Source organism: Apis florea, unplaced genomic scaffold (genome assembly GCF_048593485.1).
Source record: "Apis florea isolate Af1SG1 unplaced genomic scaffold, ASM4859348v1 contig_3203_pilon, whole genome shotgun sequence".
In the NCBI taxonomy this organism is placed as follows: Eukaryota; Metazoa; Arthropoda; class Insecta; order Hymenoptera; family Apidae; genus Apis; species Apis florea.
The window spans coordinates 5220589-5242572 of NW_028256723.1; the positions used below are offsets into that span (position 1 = coordinate 5220589).

The 21984-nt window shown below is 25.9% G+C and overlaps 3 protein-coding genes and 1 long non-coding RNA gene across 8 annotated transcripts; 2 read left to right on the plus strand and 2 right to left on the minus strand.

Moving 5' to 3' along the window:
* The first annotated feature begins 294 nt into the window (after window positions 1–294).
* On the plus strand, window positions 295–8745 carry LOC100869228 (putative cytochrome P450 49a1). Of its 3 annotated transcripts, XM_086911241.1 has the most exons (12): window positions 361–613; window positions 1899–1945; window positions 2074–2282; window positions 2640–2886; window positions 4219–4335; window positions 4993–5069; window positions 5607–5802; window positions 5939–6098; window positions 6250–6419; window positions 6665–6743; window positions 6903–7100; window positions 8509–8745. In XM_086911241.1, coding segments are annotated over exons 2-12 (1563 nt in total). In that variant the 5' UTR covers window positions 361–613; window positions 1899–1943; the 3' UTR covers window positions 8617–8745. The 3 variants fall into 3 exon arrangements, with proteins under 3 accessions (XP_031772563.1, XP_086767367.1, XP_086767368.1); XM_031916703.2 differs by lacking the exon at window positions 1899–1945 and having other exon boundaries at window positions 295–613; XM_086911242.1 differs by lacking the exon at window positions 361–613 and having other exon boundaries at window positions 1857–1945.
* LOC147657166 (uncharacterized) lies at window positions 6421–7437 on the minus strand. The gene is made up of 2 exons (XR_015293000.1): window positions 7364–7437; window positions 6421–7211 (listed from the first exon to the last, which is right to left on the minus strand). It is a non-coding gene; the product is annotated as an uncharacterized LOC147657166 (long non-coding RNA).
* On the minus strand, window positions 8639–12903 carry Cyp301a1 (Probable cytochrome P450 301a1, mitochondrial). 3 transcript variants are annotated; one of them, XM_031916757.2, is made up of 11 exons: window positions 12601–12903; window positions 11981–12045; window positions 11272–11644; window positions 10808–10924; window positions 10547–10623; window positions 10238–10439; window positions 9913–10075; window positions 9641–9810; window positions 9432–9510; window positions 9062–9265; window positions 8639–8902 (listed from the first exon to the last, which is right to left on the minus strand). In XM_031916757.2, the coding sequence occupies exons 1-11, from the start codon at window positions 12609–12611 to the stop codon at window positions 8795–8797; spliced, it is 1569 nt and encodes a 522-aa protein (XP_031772617.1). In that variant the 5' UTR covers window positions 12612–12903; the 3' UTR covers window positions 8639–8794. The 3 variants fall into 3 exon arrangements, with proteins under 3 accessions (XP_031772617.1, XP_086767365.1, XP_086767366.1); XM_086911239.1 differs by having other exon boundaries at window positions 10238–10457; XM_086911240.1 differs by lacking the exon at window positions 11981–12045 and having other exon boundaries at window positions 10238–10457; window positions 12601–12731.
* Window positions 12904–15388: 2485 nt separating this feature from the next.
* LOC105735568 (uncharacterized) lies at window positions 15389–18519 on the plus strand. The gene is made up of 3 exons (XM_012486952.3): window positions 15389–15445; window positions 16464–16638; window positions 16862–18519. Exons 1-3 carry the CDS (start codon window positions 15389–15391, stop codon window positions 18517–18519), a joined length of 1890 nt encoding a protein of 629 aa, XP_012342406.2.
* The last annotated feature ends 3465 nt before the right edge of the window (window positions 18520–21984 follow it).

Here is a 21984-nt window from a genome sequence, read left to right on the forward strand (position 1 = left end):
AAAGTGAATAAAATTATTTTATGAAATGGAAAAAATTAATTTAAATATTGAACCTTTGGTTTAATTAATAAAAAAGTTATGTGTAATTAAATGTAAAAAATTGGTATTATAAAAATTTTTAATTATCGTAAATATATAGAAATAATAGAAATAAAAATAATAATATGCATGAATTTGATAAAAATTTGATGAATTATCATTTACTATTATTACCCATTTACTATCATTTTAAAAATTATCTTTCACTTTAATTACATAACTTCGGAATTTAATAACGGTAATAATAACTATTTTAATAGTTAACGGAAACTCTTGAAGAATAAAAGGGCAGGTTGCGCACTTGTCTCGAACGAAAGTGTTCCCATTCAAAAGTGGTTCGTCGTGCATGATACATGTATATACATTGTCAAGTTAAATAATAATAGTAGATAATTATGAATTTTGTGTCACTAAATCTTTAAAAAATTAAAGATTAATTGAAATAAATAATAGTTTATTTGCTAATGTGGCTCGTGTTTTTGATATAAATAAATGTACAAATAAATAAATATTTTGTAATATTGCGAGTGGAATAAAAATTTCATATATTTAAAAGAACTATATTTTTATTTCGGTAAGTATTGAGATTTTTATTAAAATTAAATCTTTATATATTTATAATTTTCATTTAACTTTTTTCTCTTGCCGAATTTTCTTATTTAACATTATTTTAATCGAACAAATTTTGAAAAATAATCACAAAGAAAATTTAATTATAAAAAAATTTGTATAAAATAAGAAAAATTATTTATTATTTATTATTTTATATACTTTTATTAACTTTTTATATAAATATTTAATTAATGCAACGAAATATTTTTTTTCTTATAATTCCTCTCAAAAATTTTATTTTGCTTACTAAAACTATAATATTCAATACGAACAATTTACTATTTTATGAAATGAGTTCTATGAACAATATTATTAGAAAGCACGAAATAATTATGTAGTTAATAAAATCTCATCTGAAAGAGTTTTCGCGATTTTTGTTTTACGCAGAAAATAATCGAATATTATCTTATTAACAATGTAAATAAAAATATGATCTCGAATTATTTTTCAAAAATATTATTTAAAGATAAATATTATTAAATTATATTATAATTTCAATGTTTTTTTAATATAAATATTCGTACACGTATATACACGTATATAGATATCTAGGGTATTAATATATTTGTGAAATATGTTTAAAAAATCGATTCTAAATATCAAAATCGGAATACAAAAGTATCCGATAAATATAGATTAAATTTTATTATATATATTATATTTATATCTATAAAATTATAAACAATTTAATAATTTAATTCATTATTACACAATTATAAATACGATGGTGTAATGGTGATATAACAGTTTTATTTTATTTTTTACTTCATTTTCTTTCGTATAACATAAATTTCAATTGATTATAACTTAATAAATAAGATTTAATCGATATTTTTGTATATCAAAATTTTTTTATTCGTTTTGAATCGTTTAGAATTGTTTTAAAATTGATCTTTCAAAAATATCTCACAAATATATTAACACCTTATATATTTTTCAAATTCTAAATGTTTTTCTTGATGAAATATTACTGACCAGTATTATTTCAAATCTCGATGTTTTAAATATTTACATTATATTAATACGAATAATATGTATCCATTTCTCTTATCACAACACTTGTTACATTTTAGCGATTTCTCTTAGATATTTTTTAAAATTAGAAACTGCTAAAAAAGCTTCTATCTATAATTTTCATTGTTAATCATTATTTAACAACAATGTCTATGATTATGTTAACTTTACTCGTAGAACAACTCTAATTCAATTTCACTCCTATTTAGTAATTTTTCTCGATCCATTTTTAGACTAAGAATGAAGTGAAAATCAGTACACTGGTGAAAAAGTATATTATGTATGTACTTCCGCTTTAGTAAAAAACGTCTTAAAATTAGTCGCAAGTATTTAAATACGAAAAATAATGACTAATAAATAATAATAGCATAGACTGATGATATCTGTTATTAAATTTTTATGTTGCAGGCTGAAAATGCAAATTTTAAATTGTAAATTCGCCAAATTGATAAAAAACACTGTCAAACAACAACCAAATAATATTATAAAAACACTAGAAACTTTGACAACAGAAGTCGAAGAGCAAGATTGGTCGCGTTGTCGTCCTTATTCCGAAATTCCTGGCCCTAAACCTATACCATTTTTAGGCAACACATGGCGATTTATACCGTTTATAGGTATATCATGAATACGAAATTTAGTTTTCAAATAATTAAATAATATTTCTCATATATTAAATATATTAAAAAATATTTAATTATATTAATAAAAATAATAAAACAAAATAACAAAGAAGAAATCATTTATGGAATCATATTTGTATAGGCACATGCATATACTTATTATATACAATTATAATTATATATTATAATTATATACAATTATAATTATGTTGATTTATTTTGTTCATGTACGAATACGTATGTATAAATAGAATATAAGTATATATATATATATATATGCGGATATTTTGGAGAATGAAAGTTTTATGTGACCATTTTATATATATATATAACATGAATATTTCATTTCAGGTGATTTCAAAATACAGGCGGTAGATCAAGTGTCGAAGAAATTATATAAACAATTTGGAGATATTGTAAAAATAGAAGGTTTATTAGGTAGACCAGATATGGTGTTCATCTATGATGCAAATGAAATCGAACGTATTTTCAGACAAGAAGAGAGAATGCCATACAGACCTTCCATGCCTTCGTTAAATTACTACAAACATGTGCTTAGAAAAGAATTCTTCAAAGAAAATGCCGGCGTAATTGCTGTGTAAGCATTGAATAATTTTTTTTTTTTTTAAATTACTAGAATAGAGTAGTAATTAATTTATTGAATTATTAAATATTATTTAATACAAAGTATTAATAATTTGAATAATTTCGTAAAAATTATTAAAATAGCGTTGAAAATTTCGTTTTCGGAATTTTAATTAATTTTTATTAAATTTAACGAGTAACATAATTTTCAAGGGATATATTAAAAAAAAAGATATAAGATCAATATAATATTCATTAATACTTATTAATATAATTCATTATATTCATTAATATAATTAAAAATTAAATAAAATATGCCATGTGCCATTATGAATTCTCACATTTTCATCACGTTTGAAATCTCATTATAAACCACGCATAATGATCAATATTGAAATTACAGATCTTTTAGAGGTATTGCTTAACTTTTCATTTACCATTGGGATAGCAAATATTTGCTGTGAATATTTAACTCGCGCTAAAGCGGTATGTTTGGAACGTGCTAGAATATATGCTTTTATATATGTACACTATGCACTTTATCTAATATGCTATCAACGTTTATGACATACTGTATACACACTTTACCTATCAACATTTATGGCAATATATTTGTTGGTTCAAAAAAAAAAAAAAAAAAAAAAGATAGATCTTAACAAAAGATCAGAATAATAAATTATAATAAAGATTTTTATATTTATAAAGAAATTTATTGTAAAATTATTATAATAAAAATATATATATATATTATAATAAAATTTATAATAATATAATATTATAAATAATATTATTATTAAATTAGGATTTTTATATTTTTCGATGTAGATACAAAAAAAAAATTTATTATAATAAAATTTATAATAATATAATATTATAAATAATATAATACTTTAGAAACACAATTAAACTATTACTTATGTCATTATTTAACTCTAATTTATATCAAAAGATTAAAACGTAGAAATGTTTTAAAAGATTCAAATAAAGATGGATTTTATGTTTATTTAATGTTTTTTGCATGCCATATTGCACTTGCTAGAAGATAAATCTTGTGCAATCGTAATTTTATTACTTATTTCCATATGATAATTTGCAATGTTACAACTATATTATATGTTTCCACATTAATTCTCTTTTTATATCATTCTTGTTTTTCGCGTAATAAAAATTCTCATTACATTCGTATTTTCTACTTATTTGGATACGCTTTCGTGTAGTGATATTTTTCTGAAATGAAAATTATATCGGACATAAGTGCTAATTATTATTAAATTTGTCAAAGAAAACGAAAGAAAGAAAATTTTCAAACATAATATGGATACTAATGAAAATTTATTTATTGCAGACATGGTGAGAGTTGGTACAATTTCCGCAGTAAAGTGCAACAAGTAATGTTACAACCGCGAACTGCAAGAATGTACATTAACTCTATGGAAGAGGCAAGCTTAGCGTTTCTTCAAAGGTTTGCCTGAGAATAATCATCTTTATGAACTCAAACTTTCACTTTTCCATTCTGACCTATTTTTATCAATTTTGTTCCAAATAACCGTATCCAATTATATTCAATTCAAAAATTTCTTATGATTTTTTGACCTAATTTAAAAGTATTGTATGTAATTGAATGATTATTTTATAAATTTTATACAGATATATACGAGTATGAAAATAATGTAACGGGCGAAAAGTAATTTTATACGTAAAAATATAAGAAATAAAATTTTTGTTTAACGAACTTTGTTTTCGAAAAAAATTATATTTGAAAATTTCACGAATATTTAAAATCAGTTAATTTTATACATGGAATGCATTTGACAAAATTTTTAAACAATTTCGTTTTTATACAAATCGAGATTAGAAATGGAAACGTGTATTCTTTTCTTTTGATTTATCTTTTGTTTGTAAAGTTATTTCCTGTTTAGTTATATAACTCATCCTGAAACACCTTTTACTGACACTATTATATACTGACCTCAAAATTTTTTAATTCAATAGATGTTTAAAACATATTAGTAACAGTTAGTATATAAAATTTACACGAATTTTTTATCATATTTACAATATATATATATATATATATATATAATGCTGATACAAATGTAATTGTAATTATAATTTTTAGGATCAAGAAAATACGTAATAAGAATGACGAAGTACCTGACGATTTTCTAAATGAGATTCATAAATGGTCACTAGAATGTGAGTAACGAATAATATTATTTAATTTCATCTTGTGAAATTTATTACTATTCTTTATCTGTGTCTCAAATATATTTAAGAATATACAGATTTATTAAAATTATACATTTCCATATACATTTTTATATACATGATATAATAACGAGATAAGAATTTAAAAATATTAAAAAAAAAAATATCAAACAAGCAAAAATTGTCTTAATCTTCGAATCTTTCTCTATTTAAAAAGATTTCACGTGATTCGAATTCCATTTATCAATTTTGGATCAATCAAAAATGAAATTAACTATATCACGATCTAGAATTCTCAAATATTCTTTGCCTTAATTTCTCGTATCGTTTTTTTTTTTTTTTTAATCATAGCTTTCCTTTCCTGTTTCTCAATCGCGATTAAATTACAGAGCACTTTTTTATGTGGTAACATAAAAAATACAATTATCGTTTGTTGAATTTAAAAATTGTTATTAATTATTTCGTTCAAATAAGATCGAATGTCGTTCAAAATGTTTCTTTCCATTTTTTTTTTTTTCTTTATAGCTATTGCGCGTGTAGCATTGGACGTTCGACTCGGTTGCTTGGACGATGACGCTAACATAGAAACTCAACAATTAATCGATGCGGTTACCACGTTCTTTAAGAACGTAGGAATATTAGAATTAAAAATCCCATTCTGGAAATTATTCAATACCCCTACCTGGTTGAAATACGTGAATGCTCTCGATACCATATTAAGGTAAATTGAAATGAAATGTACAAATAATTAAAAAAAAAAAAAAAAAGAAAAAACATGTAACTAAAGATAAATTAAATTAATTAAAAATAAAATAAATAAAAAAAAAATGAAATGTATTCGTTATCCTTACTTTCAGTATAACGTCTAAATATACAACGGCAGCTCTCTCGAAGACAAAAGAAGTAGAGAAATCTGACAAAGAACTGTCTCTATTGGAAAGAGTTTTAGCACTAGAAAACGACACAAAATTAGCTACGACACTCTCTCTTGATTTATTCTTAGTTGGTATCGACACGGTAAGCAATAATTTTAATTCGATATAAAAAAGAAAAATACCATTTATCAAAGAATCAAAGTTGTAAAAAAATATTTTTCAAATACAATTTTTTTATTTTATCAACAATATCGGGAAATTCATTGAATTGAAATTTCAAATTTTTCTTCAAGACGTCGAGCGCGGTTGCATCAACGCTCTATCAATTGGCATTGCATCCCGAGGAGCAAGATCGTGCTTACAATGAAGTGTGCAACATCCTTCCGAACAAAGATATGCATCTTGATGGGAAACATTTGGATGAATTGAAATATTTAAAAGCATGCATTAAGGAAACATTAAGGTTCGTTCTTAATTCTTTTATTTTTTAATCCATCTTTGTCCTAATGACAATTCTTTCGAGAAATTTCCTCAAGTTCGATCGAGCACTTTTGTGTTACTCGATAATAGATTTAATAATAATAATTTATAACTTTTTCATATCCGTCCATTTATCGTGAATAATAAAAAGTTTAAATTATTATCCAAGATAAAATTTCCTTTCATTTCTTTATATGTATATATATTACATAACCTTTTTTTGATCAGGATGTATCCTGTGGTTATCGGCAATGGACGATGCATGACCAGAGATACAATAATCAAAGGATATCGCGTACCAAAAGGCGTAAGAGAGAATCTTTATTCGTAATTTCTATTTTTATCATAATTATTTCTTAAATTATTAAAATTTAATCACGGGCTTATTTTATCAATGAATAATTTATATCACCTTGTTATTAACATTTTTTTGCGATAACATATAACAATAGAAATTACTTGGCAGGTTCAAGTGGTTTTTCAACATTACGTCATAAGTAATCTTGACAAGTATTTTCCACGTAGCGACAAATTCCTTCCAGAGAGATGGTTTCAAAGTGACGGCGTGCGTCATAGCTTTGCCTCGCTTCCGTTCGGTTACGGAAGAAGAATGTGCCTTGGTCGACGTTTCGCCGAGCTCGAGATACTCGTTGTAATCAGTAAAGTAATTACTTTTAATAATTATTTTATTCATTTTTATCGATTATATATACATTATATTTGCTCGTTTCATAATAATTTTTTTTCTCTCTCTCTATTTTTCGATATTTTAGTCCTTTATTAAATAATATAATATTATTAATCAATATAGTATAGTATAGTATATAAAAATATAAATCAAGACAACATATTTATTTGAAAGTAGTACGAGAAAGAAAAAAGGCTACGGTTTTATTGTTTTATAACTACCAGTTATAAAATGCTTACCTTTAAGCGTAGTCACCGTTAGCTTGTCAAGCTATTATTACAGTAAATGCTCATGGACAATGAACGACTTACTCGGCCAGCTGGATCTTCCTTATTATACCGATGTACCTACCTTTTACCTTACGTACCTTTGTCACTCTTCGGTACTCTCTACAATTACCTGAAAAGTATGGAATTTGAACATAAGCTTCTTTCCTTTTTTTTCTCTCTCTTTCTATTTCAACTTAAAACTATTGAATTCCATTAAGAAGAACAACAATAAGAAAATAATTCTTATTCGTGATAAGAAAAATTTCAATTCTATCTAAATATTAATACTAAATATTGATATATATATAAAAAAAGTGCAATTCAAGAAAGATATTTACATTTTGCATCATATATATTAAAGCAATTTTTATATATAAACAGTCTGCATAAAATTTCTTCATAGATTTTCTTTATAGATAATAAAGATAAAAAATAATAAGATACTATATATATTTGTCTAATATAATAAATTAATTATTTCTTTATTTTACGATTTAATGATTCGACGAAGGGAAAAGTAATATTATCGAAAATGTATCGAATATTTCAATTTATATTTTTCGCGGAATTGCAACAAACCAGGTGTGCGCACGTGTATGCTTAGAATACTTAGAATTCGAAATGGGTTTATCTTTTATTTACGGTTATTAAATATAATGACCTGCATCGCAATTTTCCTGGTAATAATTTGAACAAAAAAAAAAAAACATTTTTTGTACTGGAACAAAGCGATAAATATACTTTTAGAATTTCCTTGCATTTTATGCCTATATTTGTATTTCTTTGCTATTGAAATTAGGATATAGGATATACTCGAATAAATATAATAATAAATATGCTAATTTAGAAAAAAAGATAGAGTGATTTTTATTAGTAGCACAACGATATAATTTTCAACATCATAGAATAATTTTTAATAACATTCTTTTTTTTTTAGAGAGAGAGAGAGAGAGAGAGAGAGAGAGAGAAATATTATGACTTCTATATTTCATTTTTTGCGTTAAAATTTCAAATTTTTACGTAAATATTTGATATGTTTAAAAATTTAATTAACCATCAAGCACATAGCATATGTATCTATCTGTAATAACGTTATTGATAATTTTTTGTTTCAGATTTTGCAACGTTATAAAATTGAATATCATCGCGAGAAATTAGAGTATTACATAAATCCTATGTACACGCCTAAAGGATCCTTAAATTTTAAATTTATTGACAGGTAATGAATCAATTTATGTACAAATATTAATATACAAAAAATTAATAATAATATATTAATAATAATAATAATAATAATAATAATATAATTTATAATAATATTATATTAATAATAAATATTAATATAAAAGAAATTTTGTAATTTTATTTTTAATACCATATCCATTTTAACTAATTTGACGACTATCTTGGAAGCACTTTGAATCTTAGTTCCCCGTCAGGAGCGTACATAAATGTAACTTTATATTTAAGTGGTTTATGATGGTATTCCAATTTGTAGGATCTTATCAGCTGAAAAGAAACGATGTTAATATGTATGCATCTCATATTCCATTATAAATAGTAATAATATAATTTCCTATTTTATTATAATTATAATTTTTTTATTATATCTTTATATCATGTATTCTGCGATTTCTTTTTCGTAAAAATTAGAAATATCTTTTCTACCTTTGCGAGTAGAACTTGTATTTCTAAGTCGGCGAATCTTCTACCCAAGCACATACGTGCACCATGACCATAAGGTAGTGATGCGAAAGGATGTAGTAAAGCCTTGGTAGATTCTTTGAGCCATCGCGTTGGCTTAAACATCTTTGCATCTGTTACATATTTTTCCATATTTCCCGTCACCACGGTTGGAAACACTACTTGTACCTGTATACGAATGTAACACAATGAATATAAATAATAACGAAATATGAATATAAAAACTGTCGACAAAACGATAAAATTATGGGTAAAAAAAATTGAAATTATTCCAATTTATTCCATTAAATATATATATATGTTTGTTTTAAAGATTTTAATTGAAAATACTCACTCCTTTTGGTACTTTATAACCGCAAATTATCGTATCATTTTGCAACGTTCTACCATTTCCAATTACCGTGGAATATACTCTAAAACAAGTACAAGTTCGTATTTGATAAGAAAATTGTATAATTTAAATAGTATTAACACATTAATTTTAATTAACAAAGGCGCAATAACAACTTATTTTTATTATAACGTGGCCATTAATTAAGTTACCGAAAAACTTCACGAACGAAAGCTTTCATGTAAACAGCTTTATCTAGATGGCTCATATTAAGAGGCACAGATGGATCAGGAAGAATTTCCACAAGTTCCTGATAAATTTTTTCTTGCTCCTCTGGTCTGGTTGCTAGTTGATACAATATCGAACAAACGGCCATGGAAATCTGTAATAAAATGTTAAAACTTAAATAAATGTTAACCAACAACTTGTTCGTTAATTATATCCGTTGCAGCATAACGAAAAATTAATAATTTTCTTCACGCACTGTGTCTATCCCGACCAAGATCAAATCTAAGGCGAGTATATAAGCCGTTTTAGGATCAGTTTCTTTGGCTAGAATCCTTTCCATTAGAGACAAATCGTATTCGTCAACAGATTTTTTCGTTTTCAATCTCTCCATCGCTGCGTCGATGTATTTCATGCATACTCTGGAAAAAAGGATATTTATTCCACGATAAAAATATTGAGAATTTCCATGATTGATTAACTAATTTTTATCGAACATTTTAAAAAGCTATGTTCATTCATTATGGGTTCAGAATTCGTAACGGAAGAAATCCTTGAATTCGAAATTTTAAAATTTCGCTCACTCGATGAAGTAATCCATGTTTCGCACATATCTTGACCAAAGAAGGGTTGGCACGTATCTCCAGTAAGGAGCTTTTAATTCCAGTATAGCTACATTCCTCAAAGCGAACTTAGCCGCATCGATGATCTTTTGGGGCTCCGAATCCGACGTCAGATTACTCGACAAGCATCCTAATCTCACATCAAGAGCAACACGCCCTATACCTGTACAATTCAGCAGATCTATTTGGGATAGATCTAAAATTTTTCATTGCAAAAAAAGAAAAAAAGATCTCAATAGAACGTTACAAATTAGAAATTATTGTACCAACACTCTAAAGCCCATTTATGTATTTCATTATCGAAGTCTCCAGGCACTTCTCCATCCTCTCCTTTAATCTCTTGAATTCTGAAAACCGTAATTTCATTCTCAATAAATTTTTTCACAATAGCAATATTTCGTCGTATCGTTAAGTCTTATATCTTCGTCGAATACTTTTCCATAAAAAAGAAAAAAAAAAAAAGTTCTTCAAAAAAATAGTTCAAGCTAAATTAAAATATAAACACAATGGCACGAGCAGTACACAAATTACCTTTGTATAAAATCAGACGTAACCATCTCTATAGGTGTTATGTATTTCCTCACCGTCTGCGGTTGAAGAACAGATTTCTGTACTCTCGTACGAAATTCTCTCCATGGTTCACCGTGGCTGCGACAACAATTGCAAATATTTTACGCCACTCGTCATCTACATGTATATCTCCTCACGACTGGTTTTTAGTGAAGGTAAATAGATAAGGTAAAACGTATGGTTAGCATCGTCGTAAAAGAGATATAAGTTGACAAACAATTTTTGGTGCGGATAATTAATTTTATGCCGCGTAGCGTGGAGCAAACGAATGAAAAAAAAAAAAAAAAAGAACAAATTTTCGAATACTAATTACTGATTAAAAATAAATTCGCATTCCAACGAGTCATTTCGAACGAGGTTCTTCCTCATCGTCATTGCGTGCCTTATTTATGTATATATATATATATGTGTGTGTGTGTACATACACTCCAACTACACCAGGTAGACTTCCAAAAAAATCTTTCCTCACAACGCTCTTATAATGCACGAGACACGGCATGGACGGTCTAAACGGCGTCGGCCCCTCCTGCCTGTAAATCTTCTCGATCTCGTCCGCGTCGTAAACAAACAACAAATCCGGCCGACCTATCAAACCTGTCAAACGGACGATCTTCCCGTACTCGTCGTAGAATATCTGCGACAATTTGGCAACGTCCGATATCTCGTATTGGCCGATCATCGGAAACAGGCGCCACGTATTCCCCAAAATTGGGATCGGTTTCGGGCCTGGTATGTCCTTGTACGGTTTCCCTTCTATCGTTGTGTCGAGCACACAACTCTTCGTCGAGGTTATTGCACCTGTACGAACACGACAATGGATAAAATTGAGCGCGAGTTGAATTCGAAATGGAGATGCGTAGCGCGATAGATAACAATAGCATTCGAAATTTATTTATTTTTCTTTAAAATCTGAAGATAAGGAAGAATGTTAGAAAAAATATTATCGCCGCAAATGTCGCAATTTAAAAAGAAAAAAAAAAAAAAAAATATTGGTGATTCATTTCATCGATAATATAATAATAATCGTAAAGATCGTTCAAGGAAAGATGTACGTTGTATTTTTTAACATGGCACGAATTATATATACGACGCGATATAAATGACATTGGCATAAAAAAATTTTTTATCTTATACCTGAACATGATATTCTTCGTGGATCATTTTGCGCTTGCGACAATCGACGTAGTAATAAACTGGTTCTAGTAGTACAAATAAAAATATAATTAATAATTCAATGTAAGTAATTGCTTGTGATATATATATATATATATAATAAGAATTTTGAAGAATAAATATCTTGTTTTACCTATCATCGTATGTGTATTACAGAGAGAATTCACTTTCACTCTCATGTTTCAATTTATAATTTTATAATTGTAACGTGACAAGCGTTTGATAATTCTATGTAATTGTCGCAAGATTATCAAGATTCCAATACCATTTTTCAAATATCAAAATAATTATAAAAATAATATATCATCGACATATAAAATTACTGAGAATGAAAATACTTTATCCAAAATTATTTCATTAGCTTGGATTTATTTTAAAAAGTACGAGGTTTCGCAGTTTTTATTACCTCGAATTCTGAGCAATCATTAAAGAATTAAAAAGATTTCTATTTTTGCACAATTTTTTTTTTCTATAAGAAATTCTCCAAATCTTACAATCTTACCTGGTGTATGTAAACACAAATTTAACCAATGCACACCAAGGTCTAGAAAGAGACTTTCCGTCGATGTTTGCAATTCTACCTGAAATTCATTGTAATCCTCTTGTCCTCTTGTCCTGTCTCGATTTTCCCGTTATCGTGCGAAAGGTAGATTCCTCGCCATAAGTGGCCACTCGTAAATCACATCGGAATATTTTTCAGCGAATGAAATTGTTTATTATAAACCGTTTGAACACGTTGAATCACTCGAGGGAGATGAATAATTTCTCTGAACTAATAGCTTTTTTATGGTCGGTGGAAAATCATAAGTACACCGATACACTATGTGATGGAGAATACTCCACGTAAAATGAGACTACACTATCTAACCAAAGTGGAATCCCCACTTTGAAATCTCCCTCCACTGGTTAACGGTTACGAATTCACGGTGCTCTGCAGAGACACTACATTTGTAACTCTCTACAAACAGATTGCCCTAATATTGTCACTCTTGTGTGATTAAATTCAAGAAAAAAATAACAAAATAATCCTGTGAATTTGCTTTAAAAAAATGTAAAAATGCCTGAACGAACGAAAAAAATACAAAAAAAAGTTGATAAAACGACGATTTATTTTAATTAATAAAGAAGCAATTTTAATTAAGCCAGGAAAATATTAGATTGGAATTAATCTCTGTTCATTATCGTTTGTTATATTCGTTGTTTGACTCTGCCCATGCAAGTGTCCAATATTGATACAATTATATGCTTAAATTTTAATCTCTTTAGGCAATTTTGAATTAGGCAACAGGAATTAGGTTTGCAATTCCTACGACTCTTTACACTTGTAATTATCAGTTGTCCTCTTATTATGACACTTTCAAACTTTCAGTTTCACTTATTATCACTTTTCGTAGTGACTCAATCTTACTACAAATTTGCATGAATTTATATTTATATGTATACGTATACAAATGTATACGTGGTATACACATAAATTTTCTTTTTTTAAAATCACAAACAACAACAACCTGATTTACATGTTAGAATAATTATTAATTCTTGTCGTTGCACACGAATCTTAAAAATTTATTTATGTACATATATATATATATATTAATAGGAAAATATTGATTTTGCATACAAGGGAATAATAAATTTACGCCGAAATTGCAAGGATACTTAAATTTCTTGCAAAAATTTATTGCATTTTCTATCCTTGACCATTTCAACGCAGACAAGGGACCAACACTATTATTTAGAATTATCCTGCACGTACCGTAGAAGCTTTTCTCCACTTCAATGCTACTTTTCCCTTTTGCAATGAGTTAAATTTTCACATTTAGCTTAATATACCCTATAAACACAAATATACTTACGTTATAATATAATATAAAAACCCATTTTTCTTTCTTTTTTTTTTTTTTTCTTTTTTCCATTAAACCTTAACATATGTTGCATATTATTAAATCGCATTAATTCTTGAAATCTCGCGTGAAGATTTCGAAATTTCGAAAATTTAAATTTATATTTTTGAAACATTTGAAATTTACCAGTAAAAAAAGCTTCGAAAAGTAATTCACTTTTTTTCTTCAGGTAATAAAACTTTTACCGTAAGAATCAATAAACCATCGTTTAAACCAGGTACAAGGCCATTAAAATCCTTATACCGTATATCATAATTCCGGATTTTAAATTTCGGGCGCAGGTCGCATTGTAAATATTGTAATTAACGCGAACCAGGTAGCGATGTTTAAAGAATGTGAATACTCGAAGCTCAAGATCTTTGACAAGGATCCTCAAGATTCTTAATAGGTGTAGAGAAAGGAGAGAAACATGTTAAGCACAAGTACGCACTATTTTCTTAGAAACGATAACAATAGAAATCTACGTGATTCTTCTTGACAGAAATGATCGACAGACACGATATAAATCGAATGAATATGTATAATAATCATTTTTATCGGAGGTATCCTTTTTTTATTTTATGAAATATAGAAAAGGATAATTAATGAAGGTGGATCATAATTTGTTTCATGTCAACGACAATCAATGATAAATACGATTATTGGAAATTTATTTACGCAAATTATAGAATCTGGTCCGTACGTATGCGTCCGTGGCAATACGTGTATCGGCATGCGACTGTCACTGATCAAACCGTTTGTGTACACACATCACAACGGTTCGCATCGAAATAAATGTATAACGGATGATCCAACATCATGCTTAGCATCTGTCCGTAATGAATAACGAGAATAAGACAATTATTCTTGGACAAAATTGGACAATGATAGATAGATAGATTACAATGATACACATCTCGAAAATTATGGTTGTTCAAAACATCGATCTCCACGACGGCTCTATGAATAATTACGAAATTTTTTAGATAACTAAACTAAATGACTTTTGATAAATTAATTTGTTAGAAGAAAGAGGTGAAAAAATTTATCCGATTTATATCGCATTTAAATTAATTTTTAAAACAATTTCCATCAATTTCGATCCACCGATTTATTACCACTCGATTTCTGCAATCGGATATTTAATTTTAAATATTACGCGTACACATCTACCCTCATCGTGTCTGTCTTCACGATCTTCATCAATATGTTTGGGTTAACACGCTGAGCTCGTGTTTTTGAGCGGTTGAGGGAAATGGTGGGGTTAAGTCGTTTAATTTAGGAGATACAATAGTGAAGGAATTTAAGCAGGTATTAACTGTACATAATAAAGTAGGAATACCCTCGTCTGAGTCCTTTTTTCACGGAAGTAGGGGTACGTACCTAGCGAATATATAAATAGGTGTACGAGGGTTGGTAAGTCATTTGCTCATGAGAGTTTGTGTTTCGTGTCACGTTACGTTAAATTGTTAGTTAAGTGTTGAAAATGGCAAGGTCGACAGCGTGGATCAGGAACAACATGTTATTCCCCGAAGACGAATATGTAAGTTGTTTCTAATCATTTTATTTGCCATTATTTATCATTATTGTTTAACGTTTGGAAAATCGCGTCTCCCATTTTAATTTAAGTGATTGTAAATATGAAACTTAAGTGTTATCCTGGATCGAATATGTGGTACGGAAAATAATTAAAATAGAATATTAATAGGGAATAATATAAAAAAAGTATAAATTGAGTATTATAATTATGTTTAAAAAAAATTATACTATTTTTTAAAATAATATAAAAAAAAATCTTAAATTTAGTATTTAGGACTTTTCTGATTTTTTTCCAAAAATTTTCTGTTTCTAATTTTTTTTTTTTTATAATTATGTAGTATGATATAAATATAATAGAATTTTTAATTTATACGTTTTTAAAATATTACAGTATTATTGAGTGAAATTAGAATAAATAATTTAATTATTAGAAAAATACTTATATAATAATATTAGATATATTTGTAAAAAATTATTTTTCTTCACTATATCTTCAATGTGATATATTTTTATACATTTATTATATTAATTATATAGTATATTAATTATGGTTAATATTGTCAAATCAAAATATTAATTTACAATTTATCAATTGTTACTACTCTTCAATTTATCAATAATTACTCTTAATCAACGGCACATAAAGTAGCACAATAGAATAAGAAGAATTTGAAGGAAATTCAAAGGAATTTTATAATGCATACTTTTTAATCATGTATAATTATTCTTTAAATAATCTTATGCGCGAGATTATTTTTATTAAAAAATTAAATTTTATTTATGCATAATTTTGAATAATAATCTAATTTATTTAAAATATTTTTTCTCAACATTTTTCTTAACATTTTAATTATGAATAAGAACAAAAAACGAGCTTTAAAAGTGATTAGTCCATTTGTGATTATCAGTGGTAGTTTTAATATTGATAAATTTTTATAACATAGTTTTATTTAATCTTAATTTTTATCAATGTAATTATTATTAATTATTATTATGACATTCGTTATATTTTTGTTGAATAGGACGAGCAATTCATGGAAGTTCAACGATCTTTTCAAAAGTTATCCATTCCAGACTGGCAGTCGCACAAATCTTTTAATTCACCGAAATTAATAAAAGTTACGCCGATTGAATCTCGTCCACCATCCTGGAAAAATTTTAAGGAAAAATCTACGCTGTATTCGATGAATTTATTAGGTATTTATTAATATTTATTATTTATAAATTTGAAATGAAATATCATTATTTAATTATATTGATTGCAAATTATTTAGTTATATATTTTCAATACTTTTCAATTTTTAAATTCGAATTTAAATTATTATTTAATAAATTAAATAAAGCGTTCATTATATTCATTATATTTATAAAAATATTAAGGATCTAAACAATTCAATACGATTTTTAATTTACTTATCAGGTGACAGAAAGCTAAATGAAGAAATTAAGGCGCCCAAAGTCCCATCTAGAACAACAATTATCAACAATGAAAATTATTATCCGAAAAGATTACCCGAAAAAGGAACAATGTGTAAACAATGTTCAAATTGTTTGTCAAAGGATAAAACGTTCGATACAAATATTCCAAAAGTAAAGCTTTCCAAACACGTTTACGGGACCTATCCCAAAATGTCGCCTTCCAGAAAAGTTCAAAATATAAATATTGTTTTACCAATTAGACCAAAAGTTGAACCGTCAACAAATCAAATTAACGTTAACAAAAAAAATGACTATTCTAATAATAGCGAAACTCCTCGAGAAAGTAGGCAAAGGAAGAACGATGCGATTCAAATTTCCGACATTGTGACAACCCCTATAAGAACGCCAAATGTGAAATCAAATTTCAAAATTCCCGCCACTTCCACTCCAAAATTCTCTCGAGCTTACTTGTTTTCGTCCAACATCAATGAAGATAGCCCAAAAATGAAAACGACCCGTTCCCGAAACATCTTGGAGAAATCTTACATCTTCGAAAATAAATCTATGAACGAATCGGATGATCAACACAAGCTTGATAATACTTTTAAATGTAAAAAGTTGTCTAAGAATGTGCTAGAAAAAGCATCTATTTTCGACACCAGTTTAAGGATGGAAAACTTTGATCGAGATTACAAAGAAGATATAAAATATTACAAAAGAACACCGTTAAAGACAGAAAAAGAGAATTCGCTATTAAAGAGAAATATTCGATCGATTGATTCAATTTTATTGAAAGACGATTACGATTTGACTATGCCAAAATCTTCATCCATGGTTCGTGACATTGCGAAGAAGTTGGAAATCGCAAGTACATCTCCTTCGACAGATGAATCACTAACAAGCAAAATGAATTCTATTCTCCAAAGAAAAAGATCGAATCGGCCGAACTCGGTCATTCATCTTATAAGAAATAAATATGAACAGGAAAAGGAAAAGGTTATTGCTAAAGAAATGATGGGAAATTTAACGGAAAAAGAGAATAAATCTTCGGTATCGCGTAAAAATTACAATATTAGAGTGAATCAGAATGTGAAACAACTGGTGAAGGTCATAGAGAAAGAGATTGCGCCTAAGGTTAAAATTTATCACCAATCGTTCAAAAGAAATTTCTTATGTGAAGAAGACAGTTTCAGCGAGTCTGAAGCGAAATCTGTTGTTACATCAACCTCCCCTAAGGATACGGATAGCAGCAGTGACACTGATCGAAAACCACTTTATCTAAATTATGAGCACGATTCATTCGATAATGAAAATTCAATAACGGAGAAAACATTGGAAACCGAAAGAAAAGTTTTTCAAGATGAAAATGATGATGACGTTTATTGGATACCTGTAACTAATCCGTACAAATTTCCAAGAACCAGTTCCTTATTGACAATTTCTAGTCAAATTTCTATTGATACCCCGTCTCCATGTATCAGTCCAATCAGAATGGAAGAGGACGTGGATATTGTGCAAAAACATTGGAGAAACACCACCAGGAAGATCAACCCTTTTTATAGGATTGACGAAACAATAGTGATAGATTCAGGATATTCTGACAAGTCTGAAGCGGTTATGAATAATTCTGAATCATCGGTAACGGATAGTTACTATTAGTGATGTTCCAAATAATTCTAGATCGAAAAACAGGTTAGGTTAGGTTAAGAAAGTTTTCTAGACGGAAGTTAATCGTTGATTAGTTTTTATCTTGATATAAGTTTTTATCTTGGTATCTTCAAATTAGAAAAATGTAGGATTTTGGTAATTAACAAAAGCGATAGATTTGTGAATTATACAATGATATGATCTGATATCATGAAAAGTAATCTAATTTAGTTGTATAAAATCGTGGATATTTGAGAATTTACTTTGATACTTGCTGTCAATACTTATATAAATATAATTCTCGAAATGAATGATTGAAGCAAAATATAAAATATTAACTATTCTATATTTTATTTCAATATTTCATCATTACATCTGCGATAAATAATTTTCATATTTGTTTTTGTTCGAGTTTAATTTGTTTTTTTATGGTGAATAAATACATTGAATGTTGAATGAATGCATCATTAAAAAAAAAAATTTTTTTAATTGAAAATCTAAATATGAAATTGCATTATATTACTGAATAACTCTTTTGTTCCTTAAATTAATTTCTTGTAGGAGATTTACATGGATTATTAACAAAATCAAAATCTTATTAAAAATTCTTCAGTATTATTGTAAACTAATTTTATTATATATTCAAGAGAAGCGCAAATTTAAAAGCAATAATTTAAGAATAATGCAGAAAATATATGTATATATACATAATTTTTTAGCCGATTAAGAAATGATCGTATAAAAGTGATTTGAATGAAAAATTTACGAGGAAATAAATGTAATAGTGTTCAAATATGTGTTTCATGAAACATGCTATTGTTCACTACATATATAATTTACATTCTATGTATAAAATGCAAATTTTTTCTTCGGCAATTCGAACAAACGTCTAAATATCCAGTAATAGTCTCTGATTACTATTTAGAGATAAATAGTTATAAGTAGAGACTGATCAAAATTCTAGTGAATTACTAGTTACTTCGAATAGCTATGGTCTGACTTATAGATCGTTCTTCATTTTTTTTTCCATAAATATTTTTATGACTTTCGCATTTATTACTATTTTAAAATTCAACATAGTTTCCTTCTTCTAAAATTGTAATCATATATTTTGATATTACTAAATCATAAGATTTTAAAATTTAAATGAAAATTAACATAGGAATTAAAATTGAAAATGTTTAATTATAAATTTTAATATTACTTATTTGCCTTTCAGTAGATAAAGTGATACAAAATAGAAAAAAGTTGATTACCATTTTAAAATTTTGTAAAATATTTCTTGAAATATAATTTAATATTTTTTGAATAAAATTTGTAATATTACTATTCTAATAATTTTTAAAAGAAATATAAAATAATATTGTAATAATGATATAACTTTTGCAAAAAAAGAGAAATGAAAAATAAAATAAAAAATACAAACTTATTTTAAAATGTAATTTTTTTCCTGTTATACAATAAGTTATAATAGTTTAAATTGAATTAAAATAAATTTTATTTTATTCTCCATATATATTATTTTATTTTTATTATCATTATATATATTATTTTAATATATTCTCTATATAATCTTCTACATATATATATTAATTATGAATTTTAAAAATTTTTATTAATTTAAATTATTTTTTTTTTTTTGTAAAGATTTAAAGGCAATATTATTTTAATAAATAATTTAATAGTTAAATTAGAATTAATAAATCAATTTAAATGCTTAATTTAACAACTATATATATTAATAATATTCTTTAAAAAGTTTTTGAAAGAATGTTTTTATATAATAATACAAAATACACGATAGACAATCATAATTCGAACAATTATTTAAAACTTAAAATTATAATTAACAGATAATTGATTAGAAGAAAAGCTTGAAAAAATTAAATAAATAAAGTACTTATATATATATATATAATGTATATATGTGATATGTATGTATATGATGTATATATATATATATGTATATATATATATATATAATGTATATATGTGATATGTATGTATATGAATGTATATATATATACACTCATAAGTATACATTTAAGTTATTCACGACCTTTATTGTATTTATTATTTAACAGAATACTAGATATCAAATTTGATGTTGATTTTGATTGAATAATAAAGAAACAATAGAAATAAAAAATTATATATTATAATTATTTTATCGAATTGATTAATTATTTAAATATATATTAAATATATATATATATATAATAAATGAATTTCAATCCATATTATATAGTTATATAGTTTTCAATATACGAATACTTGTATATTTTTATTATAAAAACGTATTATACACACACACATATATATGCGTGCGCGCGATATATATATTATTTTTATATATCTTAATATATTTTATCTAGATATACATATTTTGTATTTTTATTATATATGTATCTTATTTTCTATTTTTTATTTTCTATTTTCTAAGAAATTCGCTATTTCTATTTTTTTTTTAACATAAAATTATTATTACATTTGTTTTTTTTATTAACTATTGATACATGTATTCTATGAATTACATAGAAATATTTAATATTAGTGGTGCCATCTCATGGATAAATTTTTGAACTTTCCAAGTTATCAATAAGAAAACAGAACATGTAAGAAGGTATTCATTTCATAAATAAGAACAATATTGTGCGAGAAAAACAGAAAAATATTAATTTTAGTTAATCTTATAAATAAATTTCTTTTAATTTTTGATAGTTTCATGTCAAAAATATAAAAAATTTTAATTAATTATTCATTAAAAATTTCTGTATTTATAAGTTCGCATTTCAAAATTGAAACCTTAAACAATATATATAATATATAAATTTGTATGAAAAATTTTTTCCAATTAATTATTCATTAATGATATATCATTAATTATCATAGAGAATATTTTAGTTGCAAATTTTCGATCTTTAATTGAATAATAAACAATTAATTTATTTATTCAAATAGTAAAATTATAATAATTGAATATTATAGTAAAAATTATAGTAAATTTAGAATAAATATGAAATAATGAATAAGAAGAAATAAAAAAACATATTTGAGACGCTTATTCAGAAATAAATTTCATAATCATTATTTAATCATTAATTAATAATTAATTAAAAAGAATTCCATATTAATTCCATTTCATTTGAAAAAGAAAATTTAAAGTTAATTGCAACCTAAAAAATAAACTTAAAAAAATAAAATTTTTTAATAAAAAATTAATTTTCTATTAAATTAATTAATTGATTTTATTTAATTTCTGATTTAAAGGAAATGTTACAAACTGTAGCATAGTTTCTTTTACATAATATTGCTTTCTTTTATAACGTCACGAATACTTTGCACATTTTACATTGCTATTAATAAATCGGAGCTTTTAGCATCTATCCGCAAGATGGTGTTACAGATTCATAAATTTTTTACTCAATTTTCTTTGTCCAATGTACAAATATATTTAGTTTGTTTCATTATATATTA